General features: G+C 45.4%; 1 protein-coding gene across 1 annotated transcript in view; it reads left to right on the top strand.

The window, feature by feature from the left end:
• polrmt (polymerase (RNA) mitochondrial (DNA directed)) overlaps positions 1-21,622 on the top strand; it is a 96,029-nt gene extending 74,407 nt beyond the window's left edge. Inside the window, exons 16-21 of the mRNA XM_056276257.1 lie at positions 1,022-1,074; positions 9,294-9,392; positions 9,864-9,936; positions 11,729-11,820; positions 16,035-16,108; positions 20,224-21,622. Of these exons, the coding sequence (XP_056132232.1) occupies positions 1,022-1,074; positions 9,294-9,392; positions 9,864-9,936; positions 11,729-11,820; positions 16,035-16,108; positions 20,224-20,273 (441 nt within the window). The 3' untranslated portion in view covers positions 20,274-21,622. The remainder of the gene's footprint in view (positions 1-1,021; positions 1,075-9,293; positions 9,393-9,863; positions 9,937-11,728; positions 11,821-16,034; positions 16,109-20,223) is intronic.
• The last annotated feature ends 343 nt before the right edge of the window (positions 21,623-21,965 follow it).

The raw sequence follows: 21,965 nt of genomic DNA, 5'->3' as shown, positions 1-21,965 counted from the left end.
ATGATGTGAGGTGCTCAGTCTCGTCTCTGTAGGCCATCTCGTCATTGTTGGTGATACGGCCAATGACTGTGGTGTCATCTGCAAATTTAACTATAACATTTGAAGGGTGAGTTGGCAGGCAGTCGTGGGTAAAGAGGGAGAAAAGGAGGGGGCTCAGAACACAGCCTTGAGGGGCACCTGTGCTGAGGATCAGGGTGGAGGAGGTGTGGTCACCTAACCTAACAGACTGAGGTCTGTTGGTCAGGAAGTCCAGGATCCAGTTACAGAGGGAGGGGTTGAGGCCAAGGGAGAGGAGTTTGGTGGTTAGCTTGGCGGGGATGATAGTATTGAAGGCAGAGCTGTAATCTATAAACAGCATCCGGATGTATGTGTTGTTAAGTTCAAGGTGGGTCAGAGCAACGTGCAGGGCAGTGGCAATGGCATCCTCAGTAGACCTTTTGGGACAGTAGGTGAACTGATGTGGGTCGAATGTGGGGGGGATAATGTTTTTGATGTGAGCCAGAAATAACACGTGGACTGATTTTTGCAGTGGTGATGAGCAAAACCAAATCCCAGAGACATTCCAAATTAAACCAACACTATCACATCTGGAAAAGATGGGTTGGACCTGAGTTTTGGCTGTTGATGTGATATTATCTTCTGGTATAAGTCTTTTGAAAGTGTCTGTCATATCTCCATGTAAGCCACACATACATTGCTTTATCTTAAAACTTGCGGCTATTCCTCTACATTTGACAGCCTTGTTTATAATTTGGATATTCATGGATTAACTATTGTCTTAAATACATTGGTGGTGGAAAATGTAAAGAAGAAAATGTATTTGGTCATTAAACTTGAAAAATAGTTTTCTTATTTTTCATGTCTTGAGCTGTTGACTTTCGTCTGTTATGAATGCCTTATGGAACATAAGGACATCATAATTGAGATAAAAGTCAAGAATTGTTCATGCTCCAGAATGGCTTCCAGGTAAATGAACTTGTCTGATCTATCATTTCTGTTATTCTTCTTTTCCCCCTGACAGCTGAAGAGTAACATCCAAATGCTCAACATTGAGATCAGCCATGATTTGAAAGAGTAAGTTTCTGACATCTGTCTCTTCCTCTTGTTGTCTGCCCAATAAACTACAGGGGTTGGCTAGGAGGTGATAGTAGTGTTTGGCTGCAAGAGACCAGGGTCCTTCCAGATTATGTAGGTTATTCTCCAGATAAAACTGTGTAGACTTGGGCGTCCAGGTAGCGTAACGGTCTATTCCGTTGCCTACCAACACAGGGATCGGCGGTTCGAATCCCTGTGTTACCTCTGGCTTGGTCGGGCATCCCTACAGACACAATTGGCCGTGTCTGCGGGTGGGAAGCCGGATGTGGGTATGTGTCCTGGTTGCTGCACTAGCGCCGCCTCTGGTCGGTCGGGGCTCCTGTTCGGGGGGGAAGAGGAACTGGGGGGAAAGAGGAGGAGGCATGTGGTAGTCTACAGCCCTCCCTGGATCGGCAGAGGGGGTGGAGCAGTGACCAGGATGGCTCAGAAGAGTGGGGTAAATGGCCGGATACAATTGGGGAGAAAAAAAGGGGAAAATTCCCCAAAAAAAAGCATACTTCTTACTTGTTTTATCAAATGCATGTAATCCCCCTTTTTTTGGGGGGGGGGGGCATTTTCCGTCATACTGAGACTTAAGTGCTATTTCACAGTCTTCAGCCATAGCTGTTAGTCATTGTAATACATATTATAGGAAAGTATGGGCATTATAGATGCAATAGATGCTTACAGGGCACTATAGAGCGTTATAGATGCTTATAGGGCATTATATATGCCAGCTTCATAGAAAGTGTTACCAACTGCCCCCCCCACACCCACACACACACACACACACACACAAATCACCTTAATCATTGCAAGAGTGGTAGATTCTTTGTAAATGGGGCTTTGAAAGTTAAAAGCTAAGCTGCATATATATGTGTGTGTGTGTGTGTGTGTGTGTGTGTGTGTGTGTGTGTGTGTGTGTGTGTGTGTGTGTGTGTGTATATATACATATACACTCACCGGCCACTTTATTAGGCACACCTGTCCAACTGCTCGTTAACGCAAATTTCTAATCAGCCAATCACATGGCAGCAACTCAATGCATTTAGGCATGTAGACATGGTCAAGACGATCTGCTGCAGTTCAAACTGAGCATCAGAATGGGGAATAAAGGTGATTTAAGTGACTTTGAACGTGGCATGGTTGTTGGTGCCAGACGGGCTGGTCTGAGTATTTCAGAAACTGCTGATCTACTGGGATTTTCACGCACAACCATCTCTAGGGTTTACAGAGAATGGTCCGAAAAAGAGAAAATATCCAGTGAGCGGCAGTTCTGTGGGCGAAAATGCCTTGTTGATGCCAGAGGTCAGAAGAGAATGGCCAGACTGGTTCGAGCTGATAGAAAGGCAACAGTAACTCAAATAACCACTCATTACAACCGAGGTATGCAGAAGAGCATCTCTGAACACACAACACGTCGAACCTTGAGGCAGATGGGCTACAGCAGCAGAAGACCACACCGGGTGCCACTCCTGTCAGCTAAGAACAGGAAACTGAGGCTACAATTCGCACAGGCTCACCAAAATTGGACAATAGAAGATTGGAAAAACGTTGCCTGGTCTGATGAGTCTCGATTTCTGCTGCGACATTCGGATGGTAGGGTCAGAATTTGGCGTCAACAACATGAAAGCATGGATCCATCCTGCCTTGTATCAACGGTTCAGGCTGGTGGTGGTGGTGTAATGGTGTGGGGGATATTTTCTTGGCACACTTTGGGCCCCTTAGTACCAATTGAGCATCGTGTCAACGCCACAGCCTACCTGAGTATTGTTGCTGTGCCATGTCCATCCCTTTATGACCACAGTGTTCCCATCTTCTGATGGCTACTTCCGGCAGGATAACGCGCCATGTCATAAAGCTCAATCATCTCAGACTGGTTTCTTGAACATGACAATGAGTTCACTGTACTCAAATGGCCTCCACAGTCACCAGATCTCAATCCAATAGAGCACCTTTGGGATGTGGTGGACCGGGAGATTCGCATCATGGATGTGCAGCCGACAAATCTGCAGCAACTGCGTGATGCTATCATGTCAATATGGACCAAACTCTCTGAGGAATGTTTCCAGTACCTTGTTGAATCTATGCCACGAAGGATTAAGGCAGTTCTGAAGGCAAAAAGGGGTCCAACCCGGTACTAGCAAGGTGTACCTAATAAAGTGGCCAGTGAGTGTATGTATATATATATATATATATATATATATATATATATATATATATATATATATATATATATATATATATATACACTACCGTTCAAAAGTTTGGGATCACATTGAAATGTCCATATTTTTGAAGGAAAAGCACTGTACTGTTCAATGAAGATAACTTTAAACTAGTCTTAACTTTAAAGAAATACACTCTATACATTGCTAATGTGGTAAATGACTATTCTAGCTGCAAATGTCTGGTTTTTGGTGCAATATCTACATAGGTGTATAGAGGCCCATTTCAAGCAACTATCACTCCAGTGTTCTAATGGTACAATGTGTTTGCTCATTGGCTCAGAAGGCTAATTGATGATTAGAAAACCCTTGTGCAATCATGTTCACACATCTGAAAACAGTTTAGCTCGTTACAGAAGCTACAAAACTGACCTTCCTTTGAGCAGATTGAGTTTCTGGAGCATCACATTTGTGGGGTCAATTAAACGCTCAAAATGGCCAGAAAAAGAGAACTTTCATCTGAAACTCGACAGTCTCTTCTTGTTCTTAGAAATGAAGGCTATTCCATGCGAGAAATTGCTAAGAAATTGAAGATTTCCTACACCGGTGTGTACTACTCCCTTCAGAGGACAGCACAAACAGGCTCTAACCAGAGTAGAAAAAGAAGTGGGAGGCCGCGTTGCACAACTGAGCAAGAAGATAAGTACATTAGAGTCTCTAGTTTGAGAAACAGACGCCTCACAGGTCCCCAACTGGCATCTTCATTAAATAGTTCCCGCAAAACACCAGTGTCAACATCCACAGTGAAGAGGCGGCTGCGGGATTCTGGGCTTCAGGGCAGAGTGGCAAAGAAAAAGCCATATCTGAGACTGACCAATAAAAGAAAAAGATTAAGATGGGCAAAAGAACACAGACATTGGACAGAGGAAGACTGGAAAAAAGTGTTGTGGACGGATGAATCCAAGTTTGAGGTGTTTGGATCACAAAGAAGAACGTTTGTGAGACGCAGAACAAATGAAAAGATGCTGGAAGAATGCCTGACGCCATCTGTTAAGCATGGTGGAGGTAATGTGATGGTCTGGGGTTGCTTTGGTGCTGGTAAGGTGGGAGATTTGTACAGGGTAAAAGGGATTCTGAATAAGGAAGGCTATCACTCCATTTTGCAACGCCATGCCATACCCAGTGGACAGCGCTTGATTGGAGCCAATTTCATCCTACAACAGGACAATGACCCTAAACACACCTCCAAATTGTGCAAGAACTATTTAGAGCAGAAGCAGGCAGCTGGTATTCTATCGGTAATGGAGTGGCCAGCGCAGTCACCAGATCTGAACCCCATTGAGCTGTTGTGGGAGCAGCTTGACCGTATGGTACGCAAGAAGTGCCCATCCAACCAATCCAACTTGTGGGAGCTGCTTCTGGAAGCGTGGGGTGCAATTTCTCCAGATTACCTCAACAAATTAACAGCTAGAATGCCAAAGGTCTGCAATGCTGTAATTGCTGCAAATGGAGGATTCTTTGACGAAAGCAAAGTTTGATGTAAAAAAAATCTTATTTCAAATACAAATCATTATTTCTAACCTTGTCAATGTCTTGACTCTATTTTCTATTCATTTCACAACATATGGTGGTGAATAAGTGTGACTTTTCATGGAAAACACAAAATTGTTTGGGTGATCCCAAACTTTTGAACGGTAGTGTATATATATATATATATATATATATATATATATATATATATATATATATATTCGTTGAACCTATGTAACTCGTTTTTATCCACCAGAGGACATTTATAATACAAACTCATATGACCAAATAAAAGGTGAAATGAAAGTGAGTTTTAGAAAGTTTAGACCTGAAAATGGATGTACCATGGCCTCTGAAAGCAAATATTTGTGCTCTGCTTCACAACTTATCGACAGCATACTGAGTGGCAGTTCACTTTAATAGATGCTGTATGACAGTTCACAGACAGAATGCAATGTCCTGTGACAGACTCTGCATTACTGTTGGTGCTGACACAGAGAAAATGCCAGACATAAGATGGAGGAGAGGGATATGGGGGGATGTATGGGTGAGGATGGATAGAAGGAAAACAAATAAAGATCTAGTTAAGAAAGGAAGTAATGTTATGAGTGAGGAAGCCAAAGAGTGTGTGAGAGGGGTGTGAGAGACGGATTAAGAAAGAGACGGGAGAAGAGACAGGGAGGCAGAGATGAAAAAGACTGACAGTCATCCCCCCTTCCTCTGACATCTGACACAAAACCACTCCTGTGAATACCAAAAAAAAAAGAAAAAGGAAGGAGCCCGAGTGGAAAGACAGAGGAAGCAACGGATGAGACTAGAGAGAGAAAGCAAGACGCTGTTGAGAGAGGCATTCTCAATCGAAACTTGTCAAATTTGCTGTCAGAGAATACATCAGCGTTTCGCAGGCTGACATTTTGAGCCAAACTTGACATATTTGCCGTGGCTGATTTTTCTCCGGCTTTTACTTGGAACTTGCGAACACATTAGACAGAAACACACACAAACAGGGACACATTCACACTTTCTCTAATTAAAGTTCCTCAAAAAGCTCTTATTGCATTAGAGTATGTAAATAGAAGTACACTGCTTCTCTCTTGCCTCTTGCAGTGACAGCTTTCAAGCACTTAGATTTCTCTCTCTCTCTTTTTTCTCTTCTTGTCTTCTCTTCTCTTAAGAAAAGTGGTGATGATCCATCCAAGCCTCTGAACTTAATAGGAAACACATTTAACACAAAGCCCTGAGTCAGCTTTTTGTATTTCTTGTTATTTGAATCGAACCCTCAACCAGCCTGTATGTCCTATAGAGATGGAGATTTCTACATCCTCAGAGTACCACAGCAATTCCTCAGAGGATAGACTGGTGCTTCTGCAGGCCTATGACACTAAGAGTTAACATGTGTAGGGGTGGGTGATAGGGCCAAAATTTTCTATCACAATATATGTAAGTTGTATCATGGTAACAGTGTGTATCATGACACAGTAATTGTTCTGTAATTTCAATCACATGACTGAAGTTGCACCCCTATAAGTTACAAGTTCTTCTCCCTTATCTTGGGTTGGTTGGGATGCCTCCTCCTGCTCTGTAATTTACAATTTCACTCTCCTCCTCCGGTGGCACGGTGGTGCAGTGGTTAGTGCAGTTGCCTCACAGCAAGAAGGTTCTGGGTTTGAGCCCCGGGGTAGTCCCCCCCCCCTTGGGGGTCGTCCTGGGTCGTCCTCTGTGTGGAGTTTGCATGTTCTCCCTGTGTCTGTGTGGGTTTCCTCCGGGTGCTCCGGTTTCCTCCCACAGTCCAAATACATGTAGATCAGGTGAATCGGCCATACCAAATTGCCCCTAGGTATGATGTGTGTCTGTGTGTGTATGTCGGCCCTGTGTGATGGCCTGGCGGCCTGTCCAGGGTGTCTCCCCGCCTGCCGCTCAATGACTTCTGGGATAGGCTCCAGCATCCCCGCGACCCTGAGAGCAGGATAAGCAGGTTAGATAATGGATGGATAGATGGACTGTCCCCCTCGTTTCCTTGTCACTCTCATGTCTTTGTCTTCTTGAATTTTATGGTGGCCTCGTTTCCTTGTCACTCTCATGTCTTTGTCTTCTTGAATTTTATGGTGGTTGGCAAACGTTATGGTAAGTTAGCGCCACCAACTGGTATGGAGGGTGCACTGCTGCCCAAATCACATGAACCAGCTCCCGTGGTTGAAACGGTATTGCCAACTCTCTACCGGTGGACACGTCTACTGTCGTACGGTATATCAGAATCAGGTTTATTGGCCATGTAAGTTTGCACACACATGGAATTTGACTGAGGTTTCGTGGCTCTCTCAGTGTACCTAACATAGAATAAAAACACAATCTTCAGATATATACTCAAGGATTGACAGGATATACCATCATATCACCCAACCCAACGTGTGTTTATGCTTGGGGGTTTGTTTGCCTGTCTGCCCATGTTTATGTGTGTAAGAGGGACACAGGCTACAATCTAAAGGTAGGCGCAATTGCAACTAATTGGAGAATTTTTTTGTTTTGTTTGTTTGGTTGCAATCCGAAACAAGGTAAAACTAGCAGTTGTAAGAGAAAGTCTGACAAGTTAAATTGAACAATTTTGTGTATGTGTGTGTGTGTGTGCACGCGCGCGCATGTGCTTGTGAGTGTGTGTGCACATGCATGTTTGTGTGTGTGTGTGTGTGTGTGTGTGTGTGCGCGCGCGCGCGCGCGTGTGTGTGTGTGTGTGTGTGTGTTGTGCTCTGGATTAGGACCCCAGCTATTTACCCTCTACTGCTCTGTCTCCATCCCCATTAGAGGCGCTCTTCGTTCTGCTGTTGCCCAGAGGAATTAGATGGCAAAGGCTCAGGGTAATGGAAACACAGGGAGAAAGACTGGCAAAATGCTCACTTGCTGCCTGTTCTGTCATCTTTACAGGGCAAACTGCATTTACTGTGCCTATAACTTTTCTGCGTTTTCTGTCTCAACAATAACACTACCCCCCCCCCTTTTTCTCCCCAATTGCACTTGGCCAATCACCCCACTCTTCCGAGCCGTCCCGATCGCTGCTCCAGCCCCTCTGCCGATCCAGGGAGGGCTGCAGACCACCACATGCCTCCTCGGATACAAGTGGAGTCACGAGCCACTTCTTTTCACCTGACAGTCAGGTGTCTCACCGGGGGGACATAGCGTGTGGGAGGATCATACTATTCCCCCCAGTCCCCCCCCCCCGAACAGGCGCCCCAGCCAACACATACCCACATCTGGCTTCCCACCCGCAGACACGGCCAATTGTATCTGTAGGACGCCTGACCAAGCCAGAGGTAATACGGGGATTCGAACTGGTGATCCCCGTGTTGGTAGGCAATGGAATAGCCCGCCACACCACCCGAACGCCAACGATAACGCTTTATTAATACCGAGTGCTTTGTGTTATTTACGCTAACATTACAGGGGCCGCATCACTTCACCTGTATTACTCCTCTTCTAAAGCTGATTTCAGCTATCATCAGGTGTCCATGTCAACAGGTTTCAAATTATTCATTAAATATGCAGATAGCCTGACTCAGACACCACAGAGAGAGACCACCAATGAACTGAGAAAGCATGTGAACACGCATCCTGCATCACACCTTCTTCTCTATGTGTACAGTGAATGGCAGCATACAGATTAGCATATACCAGCAAAAATAATTATAGACCTAAAAGCTAGCTAGATAGCAGCGTTTAGTAATGTTATTTGATCTAAAAGTGTTAATAGCTAGCTAGTTTCTATGCTAGTGACGTTTGTTTCAACTTTATTGCGTAGACATTGTTATGTGGTTGCATACCAACAAGCCGCTTGTGGTGGAACTACATTTTTGGAGGAAGAAATTGCAAACATTAAAAATATATTTCAAACGATGTTTCTGGGTTTCTTTACTATGGCACTCGCCGTTTGCTTGTGTCTGCTACAAAATCACAGCCGTGATGTTATCCACAATAACACGCTCCCCCTCACTGCTGTTTGACTCTATCAACTGTCACTGTGGCAGGGTGAGAGTCTTGTACACTACCTATATAGTCTTTATTACTTTCAGAAGGCCTACATCCCAATATGTTGGCTTCAGTAAGTCAACTTAAGATTAGGAAAAGACATAACAACAATAGTTTGTATTAATTTAATGTTTAATGTTGGGGGTCGTCCCAGGTCATCCTCTGTGTGGAGTTTGTATGTTCTCCTCGTGTCTGTGTGGGTTTCCTCCGGGTGCTCCGGTTTCCTCCCACAGTCCAAAGACATGTAGGTCAGGTGAATCAGCCATACTAAATTGTCCTTAGGTGTGAATGTGTCGGCCGTGATGGACTGGGGCCTGTCCAGGGTGTCTCCCCGCCTCTGCCGAATGACTGCTGGGATAGGCTCCAGCATTCCGCAACTCCAGCTGGGATAAGCGGCTTGGATAGTTGAATGGAATGGAATTTAATGTTGCAGAGAGGCAAGTGACTTATCCTGAGACTTGCATGTCTGTTTTACCTCTTTCTGTGTCGGCACTCTCTTCTCAGGAGACCGGACACCGTCAAACAAAAGAACGCCTTCCCACCCAACTTCATTCACTCTCTGGACTCTACACACATGATGCTCACCTCTCTCCATTGCCACAGGTGTATATACACACACATGCACACACACACACACCTAGACCCAGCAGATATTTTCTATCAGCTAAATCCCAAGGCTTCTCCATATGGCTCCCTGTGTCTCAGTGGTTCTGACAGGCTTTTTAGAAAGTCAATGTCATATTAAATTCTTGTCTCATTTCAATAACCTCTGTGGGTGAGCTATTGTGCTATATGCTATGATATTAGTTCATTTTTACAAGGATAATCTCTTGGCAGAAGTGGTAATTTATGTTCTCACTCACACTTGCCAGAGAATGACCTCCCCCTATGGTTTCAGTGATTACTGCCTCCACAATGATTTTTTTGGATTCTTATTTCTCTAACTCCTCTTTTTCATTGCCTCCAATTTTATAATGTCTTCATCTACTCAGTCTTGATATTTCTTATTTCTTTACATACAGTCTTTGTTTTGTGTCCTCCTTTTTATCCCTTCTCTCTTCTTATCTCTTCCAGTGCTGGTGTGACTTTTGCCTCCGTCCATGACTGTTTCTGGACCCACGCCCTCACAGTGGACGTCATGAACAAGGTATCAAGTTACAGTGCCATTCTTTATATCTACCTTACCATTTCACTATACCCCTTCCTTATCATCTTTCTCCTATCTTCTGTTCCCGTATCATGATGTTCATGATAGCCTATCTCATTGTTTTTCCTCCATTTTGGATCCCTGTAGGCGGGCTAAGGCTGATGTTGTACATCAAGCATCAGCAATGGCTGAAATGTATTATTCCAACCAATTCTTCTCTTTTGTCTTTTGCCTGTGGGTAGGAAGCACTATTTTGTGTTCCTTACCACAAAAGCTGAACATGTTTTCAAGATTTGTGTAAAAGTTGAGAACATTTGGGGGTTGGGGGGGCATCCGGGTAGCGTGGTGGTCTATTTCAGATCACCGGTTCAAATCCCCGTGTTACCTCCGGCTTGGTTGGGCATCCCTGCAGACACAATTGGCCGTGTCTGCGGGTGGCAAGCTGGATGTGGGTATGTGTCATAGTCACTGCACTAGTGCCCCCTCTGGTCAGTCGGGGCACCTGTTTGGGGGGGAGGGGAAACTGGGAGGGAATAGCATGATCCTCCCATGTGCTACGTCCCCCTGGTGAAACTCCTCACTGTCAGGTGAAAGGAAGTGGCTGGCGACTCCATATGTATCGGAGGAGATATGTGGTAGTCTGCAGCCCTCCCCAGATCGGCAGAGGGGGTGGAGCAGCAACCAGGATGGCTCGGGAGTTTGGGGTAATTGGCCAGATACAATTGGGCAGAAAAGGGGGGGGGGGGACATCAAAAAAGAGGAGTTTGGTGGACACAAGTCTCCACCACTACGTAAGTCTACAGGCTGCTGGCAGCAGGCATATGCCATATGTCTGTATATCCAACAGCACCTTTTGTGACGAAAAAACAACCACGGCTGTCCCTCCCACGTGATTCTAACTTGGCAACAAGCCCAGACTGCGACGCGATACTACTATAAAAACTGACCAAATTCCCGTAAAGCCCCAATTTTTCTGTTGATTTGAGCCCCCGGAGCCAAGTTAAGGTTATGTCTTAATTCAATCTCAGAGACGCCTTACCTGTTGAGGCAGATTATTCCCTCTGGTATTCTCTGTCTCATGGTCTGATTGAACATCTCCCTCATTACATAGACAATTGAACTCGGAAACGGGGGCAGAGTTTAAATCTCTACGCAAACACCTAAGAAAATGACACGGCTCATGATTTTTAACAGCGACTAGTCCTTCTTCAAACAGGCATACAATTGCTCGCAGTCAGCAAGGGAATATATTTCACCCTGACATGTGTGACCTCCCATCCTCATCTCCTTTCTGTCCTTTCTTTTCTTACCCTGGTAGTGGGTCCTTGGAGTTCTAAATCAACCCTCTTCCTTCACTTCTGTCATTCTACCTCTCTTTTCTTGTACATCATTTTTATGAAAGGTGGGTACTTTCCATATCGATGTTGAACATTGGCCAGCCTATAGTCGGTCCATCATGCTGATAAACGGCCAGTGCATGTAGCGTCCAGTTATAAATCAAGGTAGTTGTTGTTCAGTCACTTAAGAAGATGATGCTCACTCTCACTTTCTCTCTTTTACTTTTTTCTCTCTTCTATCTTTTCTTTGAGCCCCTCTCTATCTCTCTCTCTTGCCTAACGTTCTTCTCTCATTTCCTCAATCCATCTTTAAGCTAGTGAAAAGACTTCACCTGTCATAGAGACCAAACTGAAGTGGCGTGTCAGGCAGCGTAGTCGAGTGAACTTGTCGAGCTAGCATTAGGGCTGGAGTGACTCAATGTATACCTCTTCCGTCCTCCTCTTTCTCCGGTCAGATTTGTCGGGAACAGTTTGTCGCCCTGCATAGCCAGCCCATTCTTCAAGAACTGTCTATCTTCCTGCTGTTTAAATACTGCATTGGGATGCCGTAAGTTAACACACACACACACACGCAAATCTATACTTGCGGGGCCCCCTCATTGACTACGTTCATTTCCTAGCCCTTAACCCTAACCTTAACCACGTTAACTACATGCCTAACCCTAACCCTTACCCTAACCTTAACATAACCCTAATTCGAACCTTAACCCTAAAACCAAGTCCTAACCCTAAAATAGACCCTTTTACTTGTGGGGCCCCATAAAATGGCCCCACAAGGTAGGTGATTTCTGGTTTTTCTATCCTAATGGGGACCAAATGTCCCCATTAGGATAGAAAAACATGGTACACACACACACACACACACACACACGCATGCAAAGCCCCCATAAAGGCCGGTATACACTGCGAATTTGGGCCGTCTCAGACGAAAGATGACTAAATGTGGCGATATCTTTTGTTGTGGGTCCAAAATGGCGGTTCTATGTTGCACTGAGACAGGTTCAAAGACAGCCATTACGGGCTTGCGACCAAAGATAACCTGGAACAAAAGTCTGACAGTGTCAGAAATTACGGATGACCATCTAACAATGTGACTGCTGCTATGACCTACATCCACTAACCAGCCAATAGAAATGCAGCATTAAATGACACACAGCTTTCATTCGAGAGGGGGATAAACTGAAGGCCAACCCTTCACTTCCCAACTTAGGCTCAAAAACTCAGCCAGGGATTGGGAAATGCGAGTGGACTTAGGCCAGAAGCTCATCTTCCCAATAGAGATCGCAACAACCACCTCGTCCTCTGGTCCAATTCTAACCAGCTCGCTTACATCATTGAGCTCACAGTCCCCTGGAAGGATGCAGTCGATGAAGCGTACGAGCGTAAGAAGCTGCGGTACGCCAACCTAGCAGCCGAAGCAGAGGACAGAGGCTGGAAGGTGAAGGTGCGCCCTGTGGAGGTGGGTTGTAGGGGCTTTGTTGCCAGCTCCACAGCAAAACTCCTGAGGGAACTAGGAGTCAGGGGGCAGGCCCACAGGAGAGTGATCAAAGAGCTAGCCAACACTGCTGAGAGGACTAGCCACTGGATCTGGCTCAAAAGGAGAGACGCCGTCTGGGCTGTCAGGGTGAACAGCTAACCACAGGTCACGCACCCAGGACCGATCAACCTGTGGTGGGCCTGCCTCAGCGGAGGGTGTCTTGTGATAAAAGGCCGAAACACCCTGTGATGCTGAGGTACACAACTGATGATGTGTCCTGGTGGTGGCAATGTCACCTTGGCAGACATCTCTAGTTTGATCTCCACTGAATCTGTTGCAGTGCAAACACTAGGGATTTTAACAACCAGTCCTTTTTTGAATCCTGATCAACGCAATGCAGAATCTTTGCTGGCGCTAAACACAAACAGACTGTTCACATCTCTGACCCAAATGCGATGGATTTAACAAAATGAGCAACAAAACGAGCAGCGGTGACTATTGAAAGGACTCGATTCCTGCTCGGCGTCATGTTGCTCTACCAGCGGCGTAGATTGATTACGCACGCTGATGCGGCGCGCACGCTGATGACATTTTTATGGAATGGCGTTGTAGCCTGCGATTCAGTAGGTGTTATCATCGTACAGTCTACATACATCAATCTTGATGTCGTACCCAAGTTTATTAGATCCATATCGCACAGTGTGGCTTGCAATAAACTTAGAGGATTGCTAAAATCGCACAGTCTGTAGGAGGCTTAAGTCTCAGCAGCCTACCATGTTGGAATTGCTTTGTTTCATCCTGTTATTGTGAATAATGATGGGAAAAACTGATTTGAAAAAGATGTAATTACCCTCACCTCCCCAGCCCCCATCCTTGATACCATGCAGAGACAAGCATGTTTTATCCACATTGTATCTTAATGAATATCGGCCCAATTTATATCGGCCTTGGGGGTCATCCCAGGTCCTTTCTGTGTGGAGTTTGCATGTTCTCCCCGTGTCTGCGTGGGTTTCCTCCGGGTGCTCAGCTTTCCTCCCACAGTACAAGGACATGTAGGTCAGATGAATCAGCCGTGCTAAATTGTCCCAAGGTGTGAATGTGTCGGCCCTGTGATGACCTGGCAGCCTGTCCAGGGTGTCTCCCCACCTGCCGCCCAATGACTACTGGGATAGGCTTCAGCACCCCGCGATCCGAATGCGGATAAGCGGCTTGGATAATGGATATGTGATTTAGTCCCCAACTCTCCTAATCTGCACATTTTTGGGCAATGGGAGGAAACGGGAGTACCCCAAAGAAACAACTTTGGAGAACTAAGGACTGTATTTGTTCTTAGTGCAAATAATTATCCCCATGTCTAGAAATTTTATTAAATAACAGTCTCATACCAGTGGCTTTGAAAACATTTCAAGTAACAAATAATGCTAGTTAATTAACCTTCGGGTCAATTCTGCCTACACTTATTCATAGCTGTGATATATTAGAAAACTAGTTTAATTCATCCTTAAAATTGTTTTTGTCATCAGTGTCTTTGTGTATATATTGTGTGACCTTTAACTGAGCTGAGAGTGTAATGGACTTTTATGGTATAGACAAAGGGATATAACATTGAACATGCCTCTCCAACTCATAAACACATTATCTAAATGCAGTCTAAACAGAGGAACAGAAGTTGGGACTGCCAACTGTGTCATCAAACACACCCTCAGCTGAAGGGTTATGAAACAATGTAAACGTCTTCTCCCAACTCCTCTGGGACGCTAGTTATGGAATGATAATTTTTCTTTATCTTTCTCTCTCTTTCTCTCTCTCTGACTCCCTCACTGCCCTCAGGCTGGGTTACGTGCACTGAATCTCCCGCCCGCTTTCTTTCCATGGGATAATTGGGCACCTGCTATTCACCCTTGACTAAGATGGGAATACCCTTTCTGGTTCTCCCCGACACAATGAGACACAAAGACACTTGCATACACACCAGGGTTGCTGAGGCCTCACAAGCTCATTATTCATTATCCTTGAAGGCATAGACCAAGAGGACTTGTGGGACTTCAAAAGATATTTTGGGTTCCGTGACATTAAACTTGTTTTTGACCCATGGTGGGTGAAAGGAACTCGAGCAGAAATTTGCAAAGATGCAAGACACTAGTTAGTGAATGCTTCATTTTTAACACTACTTTCACTGTAACATTACATTTACCCGGCAAATTGGAGAAACTTTTTCTGCCTTTGTAAATGTCATGACCCAGTCAAACTGCTGATGGGACTGATCAAAACTGAGCAGATATTAAGTCTCAAAGTGAAGGTTTTGTCTCAGAATCCTTAACAGAAGTTTTTTGTTTCCTTTTTGCCAAAACCACAATGCATGGAAAGAAATCGGAAACAATTTGTCATTTCATTTCATGCACTTGCGCACATGAAATGAAACATCGTTTCCCCCAGCTCACAACAGTGCAACACAAAGACAAAAACACATATCCAAAAACTGCAAAAACGCATTTATCCAAACTAACACATACATCTAAACTAAAAAACGCCAGCCACGATGACTGTTGGAACTGCCGGTCTACATGGGCTAGCAGTATGCTTAGCCTGCCACGCTTCCACATCCTGTCAGACCGCCCTCGGTGTTTCCTCTTCAGGCGTAACTCCAGTCAGGGCGGTGGTCCTTGGGCCCACAGGATGCAGCAGACCAAGCTCCCTCAACCGATCTAATGCTAGCTTTCCCAGCCAGACACCTTCGACACACCTCCCCGCACTCCACACTACAACACTAAAAACATAGTCAAGGCTGGGCGAGGCCACCGCCAGTCCGCCCTCGGTGTTATTGGAACTGCTGGTCTTCATGGACTAGCAGTTAGCTTAGCCTGCCCCGCTTGTTACCTCTTCGGGCACAACTCCGGGCAGGGCCATGGTCCCTGGGCCCACAGGACGCAGCAGACCAAGCTCTCCCAGCTGATCCAGCACCAGCTATCCCAGCCATCAAACAAAGACAAACTTAGATGCAAACTTGGACAAAGACTGCATAGACGGTACTGGGTGAGGCTACCACAAACATTAATTCACGCTTTCATTCTCTCATACCGGTACTGGGTGAGGCTGCTGCAAATGTGAATTTGCGCCGCCATCCTCCCACACTGGAAGCGGAAATAGGTCTAGATGTCATTTCTAAGGGTATCATCCCTCACTAACAGCGTTTGATGACCCCACAAGCACGACACAAAACTGTTCAAAGATTCTTTCTAAAGAGTTACCAATAACTATTTTTTAACTCTCTTTCTTTACTGCAGGGAAGAACTAAAGAAGAAGAAGCATCTGGAGTACAGGAGGCTGATGTTGCTGTTGGCCAAAGTGCCCCAGAAAGGTCAGTCTGCCTTGGCCTGGATGAGGTTGGGGTATTATTTGATTGAAGCAGTTGGTTCTCCATTCACTTTTGTAATTGGGTTGAAAAATACCAGACCTGAAGCCGTGGTTTGGCGTTGGAGAGTGGAGCATGACCAGCATTCATGTTATTTAATTTGACGGGTTGCACAGGGCTCGGTTTTTCCATCCTGTTGTATAATTGGTCAGTGTTTTGTTTGACCTTAGCATCTCGGCAGAAGAACACACCCGAGTGGCTTTGACAGTGCCTAATTGCCTTTGCTCGTTCACACTAGAGTACCACTGTATGGATTCTTTTCTTGACCTGTAAATGCATCTTTCCGAGTCCTATCTTGACTTCTGTTTCCAACAGGACAAGTTTATGAGAAAGACTAGAAAGAAAGGTTCAGCAGATGTTCAGGCACTGCTCAAGGCCCCCTCAAGCAAACAGGCATCTTCCTACTTCCTTGAATAACCTTGAGAAGAGCGAAAGTCATTAATGATTAATTATCCTGTACCTGTTCTGGAGTGTGTCTGGTGCTGCTGGCTGTCAACTGTTGCTGGGGTAGTACAAGTATGGAGGCAGCATCTGTCCATCCCTCAGTCAGGTGGATGTAGGCTTTGCTGTTATGTAACCACTTGCTCTTTTTCTATTTGTGCAGTTACCAGCTACTTGGCACTGTCAGCTGGGTTGCATAAATTGATTACTGTTAATTGTGTCCCTCCTCCGGATAATCAGCTTACAGGGCTGAGACCAGACAGGTGTGGTCCTTGTGTGTGTGTGTGTGTTTGCCCCTGCTTAGCACAAGTCTCACTGAAGAGATATTGAACAGCTGAACACATTAGATTTGCCATCATCAAGATTCTGGCGTCTGAATATTCTTCCATTTCCTTTATCTGCTTCTTACTTTCCTTGGATCTGGGTGGCTCTGGTCTCTCCCAGCATGCTCAAGGCAGAGAGACGTCCTTGACTGTTCCCTGAATTACTCATTTTAGTTTAACAAATGGTTCTTGTTTTGGCTTCAGTTCATACCTGCAGTTGGTCATTCTTACTTGTTGAGATGGTCATAATGTGTATTGTAAATCATTATATTTAAATATAGACTTTATATTCATTTGCAGAATTTACAGAGATCATATTGAATGTTGTGCACAAATTGAAAGTCCAGATAGTTTTTCTAGTATCCTGTAATGGATTCAGTATTTTGATGGGCCTCCAACTTTACCGTGGCTGATGTTTAATCAGATTGATTTTTTTTTTTCATGTGTCCAGGTAGCGTAGCGAGCTATTCTGTTGCCTACCAACACGGGGATTGCTGGTTTAATCCCCGTGTTACCTCCGGCTTGGTCGGGCGTCCCTACAGACTCAATTGGCCGTGTCTGCAGGTGGGAGCCATATGTGTCCTGGTTGCTGCACTAGCACCTCCTCTGGTTGGTCGGAGTGCCTGTTCGAGGGGGAAGGGGAACTGGGGGGAATAGCGTGATTCTCCCACATGCTACGTCCCCCTGGTGAAACTCCTCACTGTCAGGTGAAAAGAAGCAGCTGGTGACTCCACATGTATCGAAGGAAACATGTGATAGCCTGCAGCCCTCCCTGGATTGGCAGAGGGGATGGAGCAATGACCGGGACGGCTCGGAAAAGTGGGGTAATTGGCCGGATACAATTGGGGAGAAAAAGGGGGGGAAAATCCAAAGAAAGAGATTAATTTTTTTTTTCCCCCCCAGGAATGGCTTGATAGATTGTCCTTTCTTTCAGCACTGCCCTCTGGCATAGACCAGCATTAGCCTCTATAGTATACCTGCCCCTCTTACGTCTCGTTCTAAAAAATTGCAGTTCTTATGAATGTCGTTTTTTCCACTCCAGTTGGTTTTGACATGACAAACAGTCCAGTGTATAAGTTCTGCCAACATTTGCCAAGTGATGATCACAAAAAAAGTGTATCTCTGTTAGAGCGCTGTTGACGGATGTTCCTATCACCGCTGTCTATTATTCATTGCGAAGAGAAAGAGAAGCCTAACACTGGGAGAGAAAGCATTTGACAGTGCCAAGGATAACGGCAGATAAGACACTGACTACAGAGTAATTTTATTGTATTGTGCTCTAAAGGGAGCTGGGATGACCAATAACACAGAAGTGTGGGAGGACACTTCCCTTAACACATCAATGTACCGGGCAGCACTCCAGCATAAAAACCTTGTTTTTCCACTACTGTAGATCACTACTCCTAAGATGAAGATGTGGAAGTATTGTTTGTATGGTTCTGTATAAAAGGCTTAACTTTTCTTACAGTCAGTATACCTCTGTAAATTATTGAGTGCAGGGGCATCCGGGTAGCGTGGCAATCCATTCCATTGCCTACTAACACGGGGCTCGCCGGTTCGAATCCCCGTGTTACCCCCAGCTTGGTCAGGCATCCCTACAGACACAATTGGCCGTGTCTGCGGGTGGGAAGCTGGATGTGGGTGTGTGTGTCCTGGTCGCTGCACTAGCGCCTCCCCTGGTCGGTTGGGGCTCCTGTTCAGGGGGAGGGGGATTTGGGAGGAATAGTGTGATCCTCCCACGCACTACGTCCCCCTGGCGAAACTCTTCACTGTCAGGTGAAAAGAAGCAGCTGGTGACTCGACATGTATCGAAGGAAACATGTGGTAGCCTGCAGCCCTCCCCAGATCGGCAGAGGGGGTGGAGCAATGACCGGGACGGCTCGGAAGACTAGGGTAATTGGCCGGATACAATTGGGGGGGGGTTAAAAAAAAATTATTGAGTGCAACCAGTTTAATGTCCTCCCGGTTGCCCTTCATCCTCCTCTTTTTGCATTTGGTTCCTCTATTTCTTCCCCTCCTTCTCCACCCGTTCCTTTCGCTACCCTTCCTCCCCTTCGTGGATGTAGTTTCTCAGTTCCTCAAGTAGATACATCAGAATACAAACCATAGCCTGGTTTTGAAATAAGCCATTTTTCATGACGTCACAGCCAAGATTCAAAACAAATCTCTCAGTTGATGCTTCAGAAATGCGAAACGTTGCAGGATGCTGTTTGAAAGTCATTGCATTTTCTTCATTTATGATTTCCTTTTCATAGTTCAGTTTCTAGTCTAGATATAGGCATTTGTATGCTACGGAGTGCGAAGAGTGTGCAGATTTTTCTTCCAACAAACCATGACACCAGGGGATTTTTACTGTGTCGCATACTTTTAGCCAAGGAGGCCAGACAGATGGAAGGAAAGGCTTCATACGAGTGTCTCTCCACCTCACATGGTTGCCGACATCTGATCTGGTGCAGATGATCAGTCTCCGACTTGTTTCCTGCCACATCTACTTAAAGCCCACCTCCCTTTTTCAAGTTGGGGTGTCACATGTTGAAGTCTGTCACAAATTATTGACTGGGGCATCCGGGTAGTGTGGCGGTCTATTCCGTTGCCTACCAACACGGGGATCGCCAGTTTGAATCCCTGTGTTACCTCTGGCTCGCTCGGGCATCCCTACAGACACAATTGGCTGGGTCTGCGGTGGGAAGCCGGATGTGGGTATGTGTCCTGATCACCGCACTAGTGCCCCCTCTGGTCAGTCGGGGCCCCTGTTTGGGGGGGGGGGGACTGGGGGGAATAGCGTGATCCTCCCATGTGCTATGTCCCTCTGGTGAAACGCCTCACTGTCAGGTGAAAGGAAGCGGCTGGCGACTCCACATGTATCGGAGGAGGCATGTGGTAGTCTGCAGCCCTCCCTGGATCAGCAGAGGGGGTGGAGCAGCGACCGGGACGGCTCAGAATATTGGGGTAATTGGATGGGTACAACTGGGGAGAAAAAAAGGGGGGGGGTACAAAAAACAAATTATAGACTGACTACCAGGGAAATGGGCATAGAGGCTGGTGTGACACCATTCTTACCCAAGACATTTCTGGTCTCCATGCCTTTTTCTTTTACCATGTTAACGTCAAAGGTTTCTCAATAGACTTCTAAGAATGGAATTTTTTTTGTTGTTTTGTTTTGTGGCTTCTGCCAGCATCGCTTATGTTACGGGCTGTAGTGCAGTTAATATACCAGATGAAGATACTTTTCACTGACTTCACTCACTTCATTCAACTTGCTCTCTCTCTTGCCTCTTTCTCTCGCCTCCCCTACAGGTGATTTTGATCTCCAGCAAGTGAAGGACTCCACTTATTTCTTCAGCTGAGAGGATCCCGGGGCGAGCCAGCAGAAGTTAGACGAATGAAATTGACAGAGCGCATTTTAGACGCTGCAGGATCTCGGCTGTCAAGCGGTCTGGTCTCCTTTAGACATCAGCACATTGATCCGACGCCCCCACCTGACTGCTGGGCTGCAGGCTTGCCTTGAACTGCTGGAGCTATTAATGCGCAACAACCCCACCTCGCCTGTTGAAGGGAGGCTTGGGTACTGGTATGAGTATTTCCAGATGGGTTAACAAATCCTCCAGCTATATAAAGTACTTGTGGTTTATTTTTCAAGTGTTCATAAATCAGTATGTTACTGTTGTATGGGTGTATTGGTGTTTTTATGGTTAAGTGCGACAGAGGCATAAATAAGAGATTTGTGCAGATTTTTTTATTATTATTTTGTAAGCCATACGAGCAATGTGATTTGTTGGTCAGTCTTCAGCAACACCTCCACTGTTCAGGAAATGACAGGCAAAAGCCTAGTTTTCTATTAACACAGTGTAATTTCTTGGTGATTGGCACATGTGGGTGTGTGCGTGCATGAGTGTGGTGCACACTGAGAAGACCCCCCCACTTTCTGCTGGACTCCGAGCCACCTGAGCCAATACCCCAGCAACCATCAATCCCACAGCTGTGTGAGAGGACACACACTCATGACAGGATTCATACCTGAAGCGTTACAAACCGACATTTAAGAGAATGTGTAAGATATGCGGTTCATGATCACAAGTAAGGAAGGAAAGGGAATCTCGGAAGAAGGGACCATGCGAAAATGTAGGCATGAGTCAAGGAAGTGGCGATGTGTGATTCTCACTTACTTTTGGAGTGACTAATCATGTAATGTTCTAAAACAAATGTCTTTCCTAAAATGTCCCCTGCTTCATGATGAGTTTAACAGAGATGGAAGGTGCCCCGGGTGGGTTAAAATAGAATGAATGGCCCTGTCTGTTATTTGAATATACATGCTTATTTCAGTTATTATATTTGCATATGTCAATTCCATTGTGCATCATGAGATGGAGATGAAGTCCTCCTTTTATGATGCACCACAAAGGGTTTGAAGGCTTCACTTATCAATTCAGATCTTTTCTCTTTTTTGGGGGGGGGGCAGCGCCTTTATCTGGCAGGGGAAATGGTAGAACTGGTACCTGATTATTGCTAGAGACATTATAATAGTGTCAGGTACTGTTAGAAGGCAAATGTATGCTTAGCCAGACAAAGCTGGCAGCGAGTGAGGGTGTTGCCGTAAAAGATATATATATTATATTATATATATATGGGTCACAGAAATGCACTGCTGATTAAAATGAAGCTGTCTGAACCGGCTGTTGAATAAAACTTCAGTACACGTGGATGTTGAGTAATAAATTATTTCAGTGTTGTGGCTACAATTCTGTTCCCCGATGATTGCTTTGAAACTTATATTCCATGTTATGGGCATCTTTATGCTACTCTGTATGCCTTGCATAGGAGCTAGACTTCATGTTGTCACAAATAAGTTTGTAAATCTGCATGTGAATTATAAGCACATGATGCAAACATTTTTTTTTTAAAAATGATTGGATGACCAATGTGCCGGGCTAGTAAGACTCCTTTGCAGGCAACATGGTTCGTCTTTAAAAAAAATAAATAAAAAAAAAGCCTCTACCAGGGTGTCTGGGTAGCATAGCGGTCTATTCCGTTGCCTACCA

This window comes from Lampris incognitus, chromosome 3 (assembly GCF_029633865.1).
Source record: "Lampris incognitus isolate fLamInc1 chromosome 3, fLamInc1.hap2, whole genome shotgun sequence".
Classification (NCBI taxonomy): Eukaryota; Metazoa; Chordata; class Actinopteri; order Lampriformes; family Lampridae; genus Lampris; species Lampris incognitus.
Note: the sequence above shows the minus strand (reverse complement) of the source record. Positions and strands in the feature narration are given on the sequence as shown.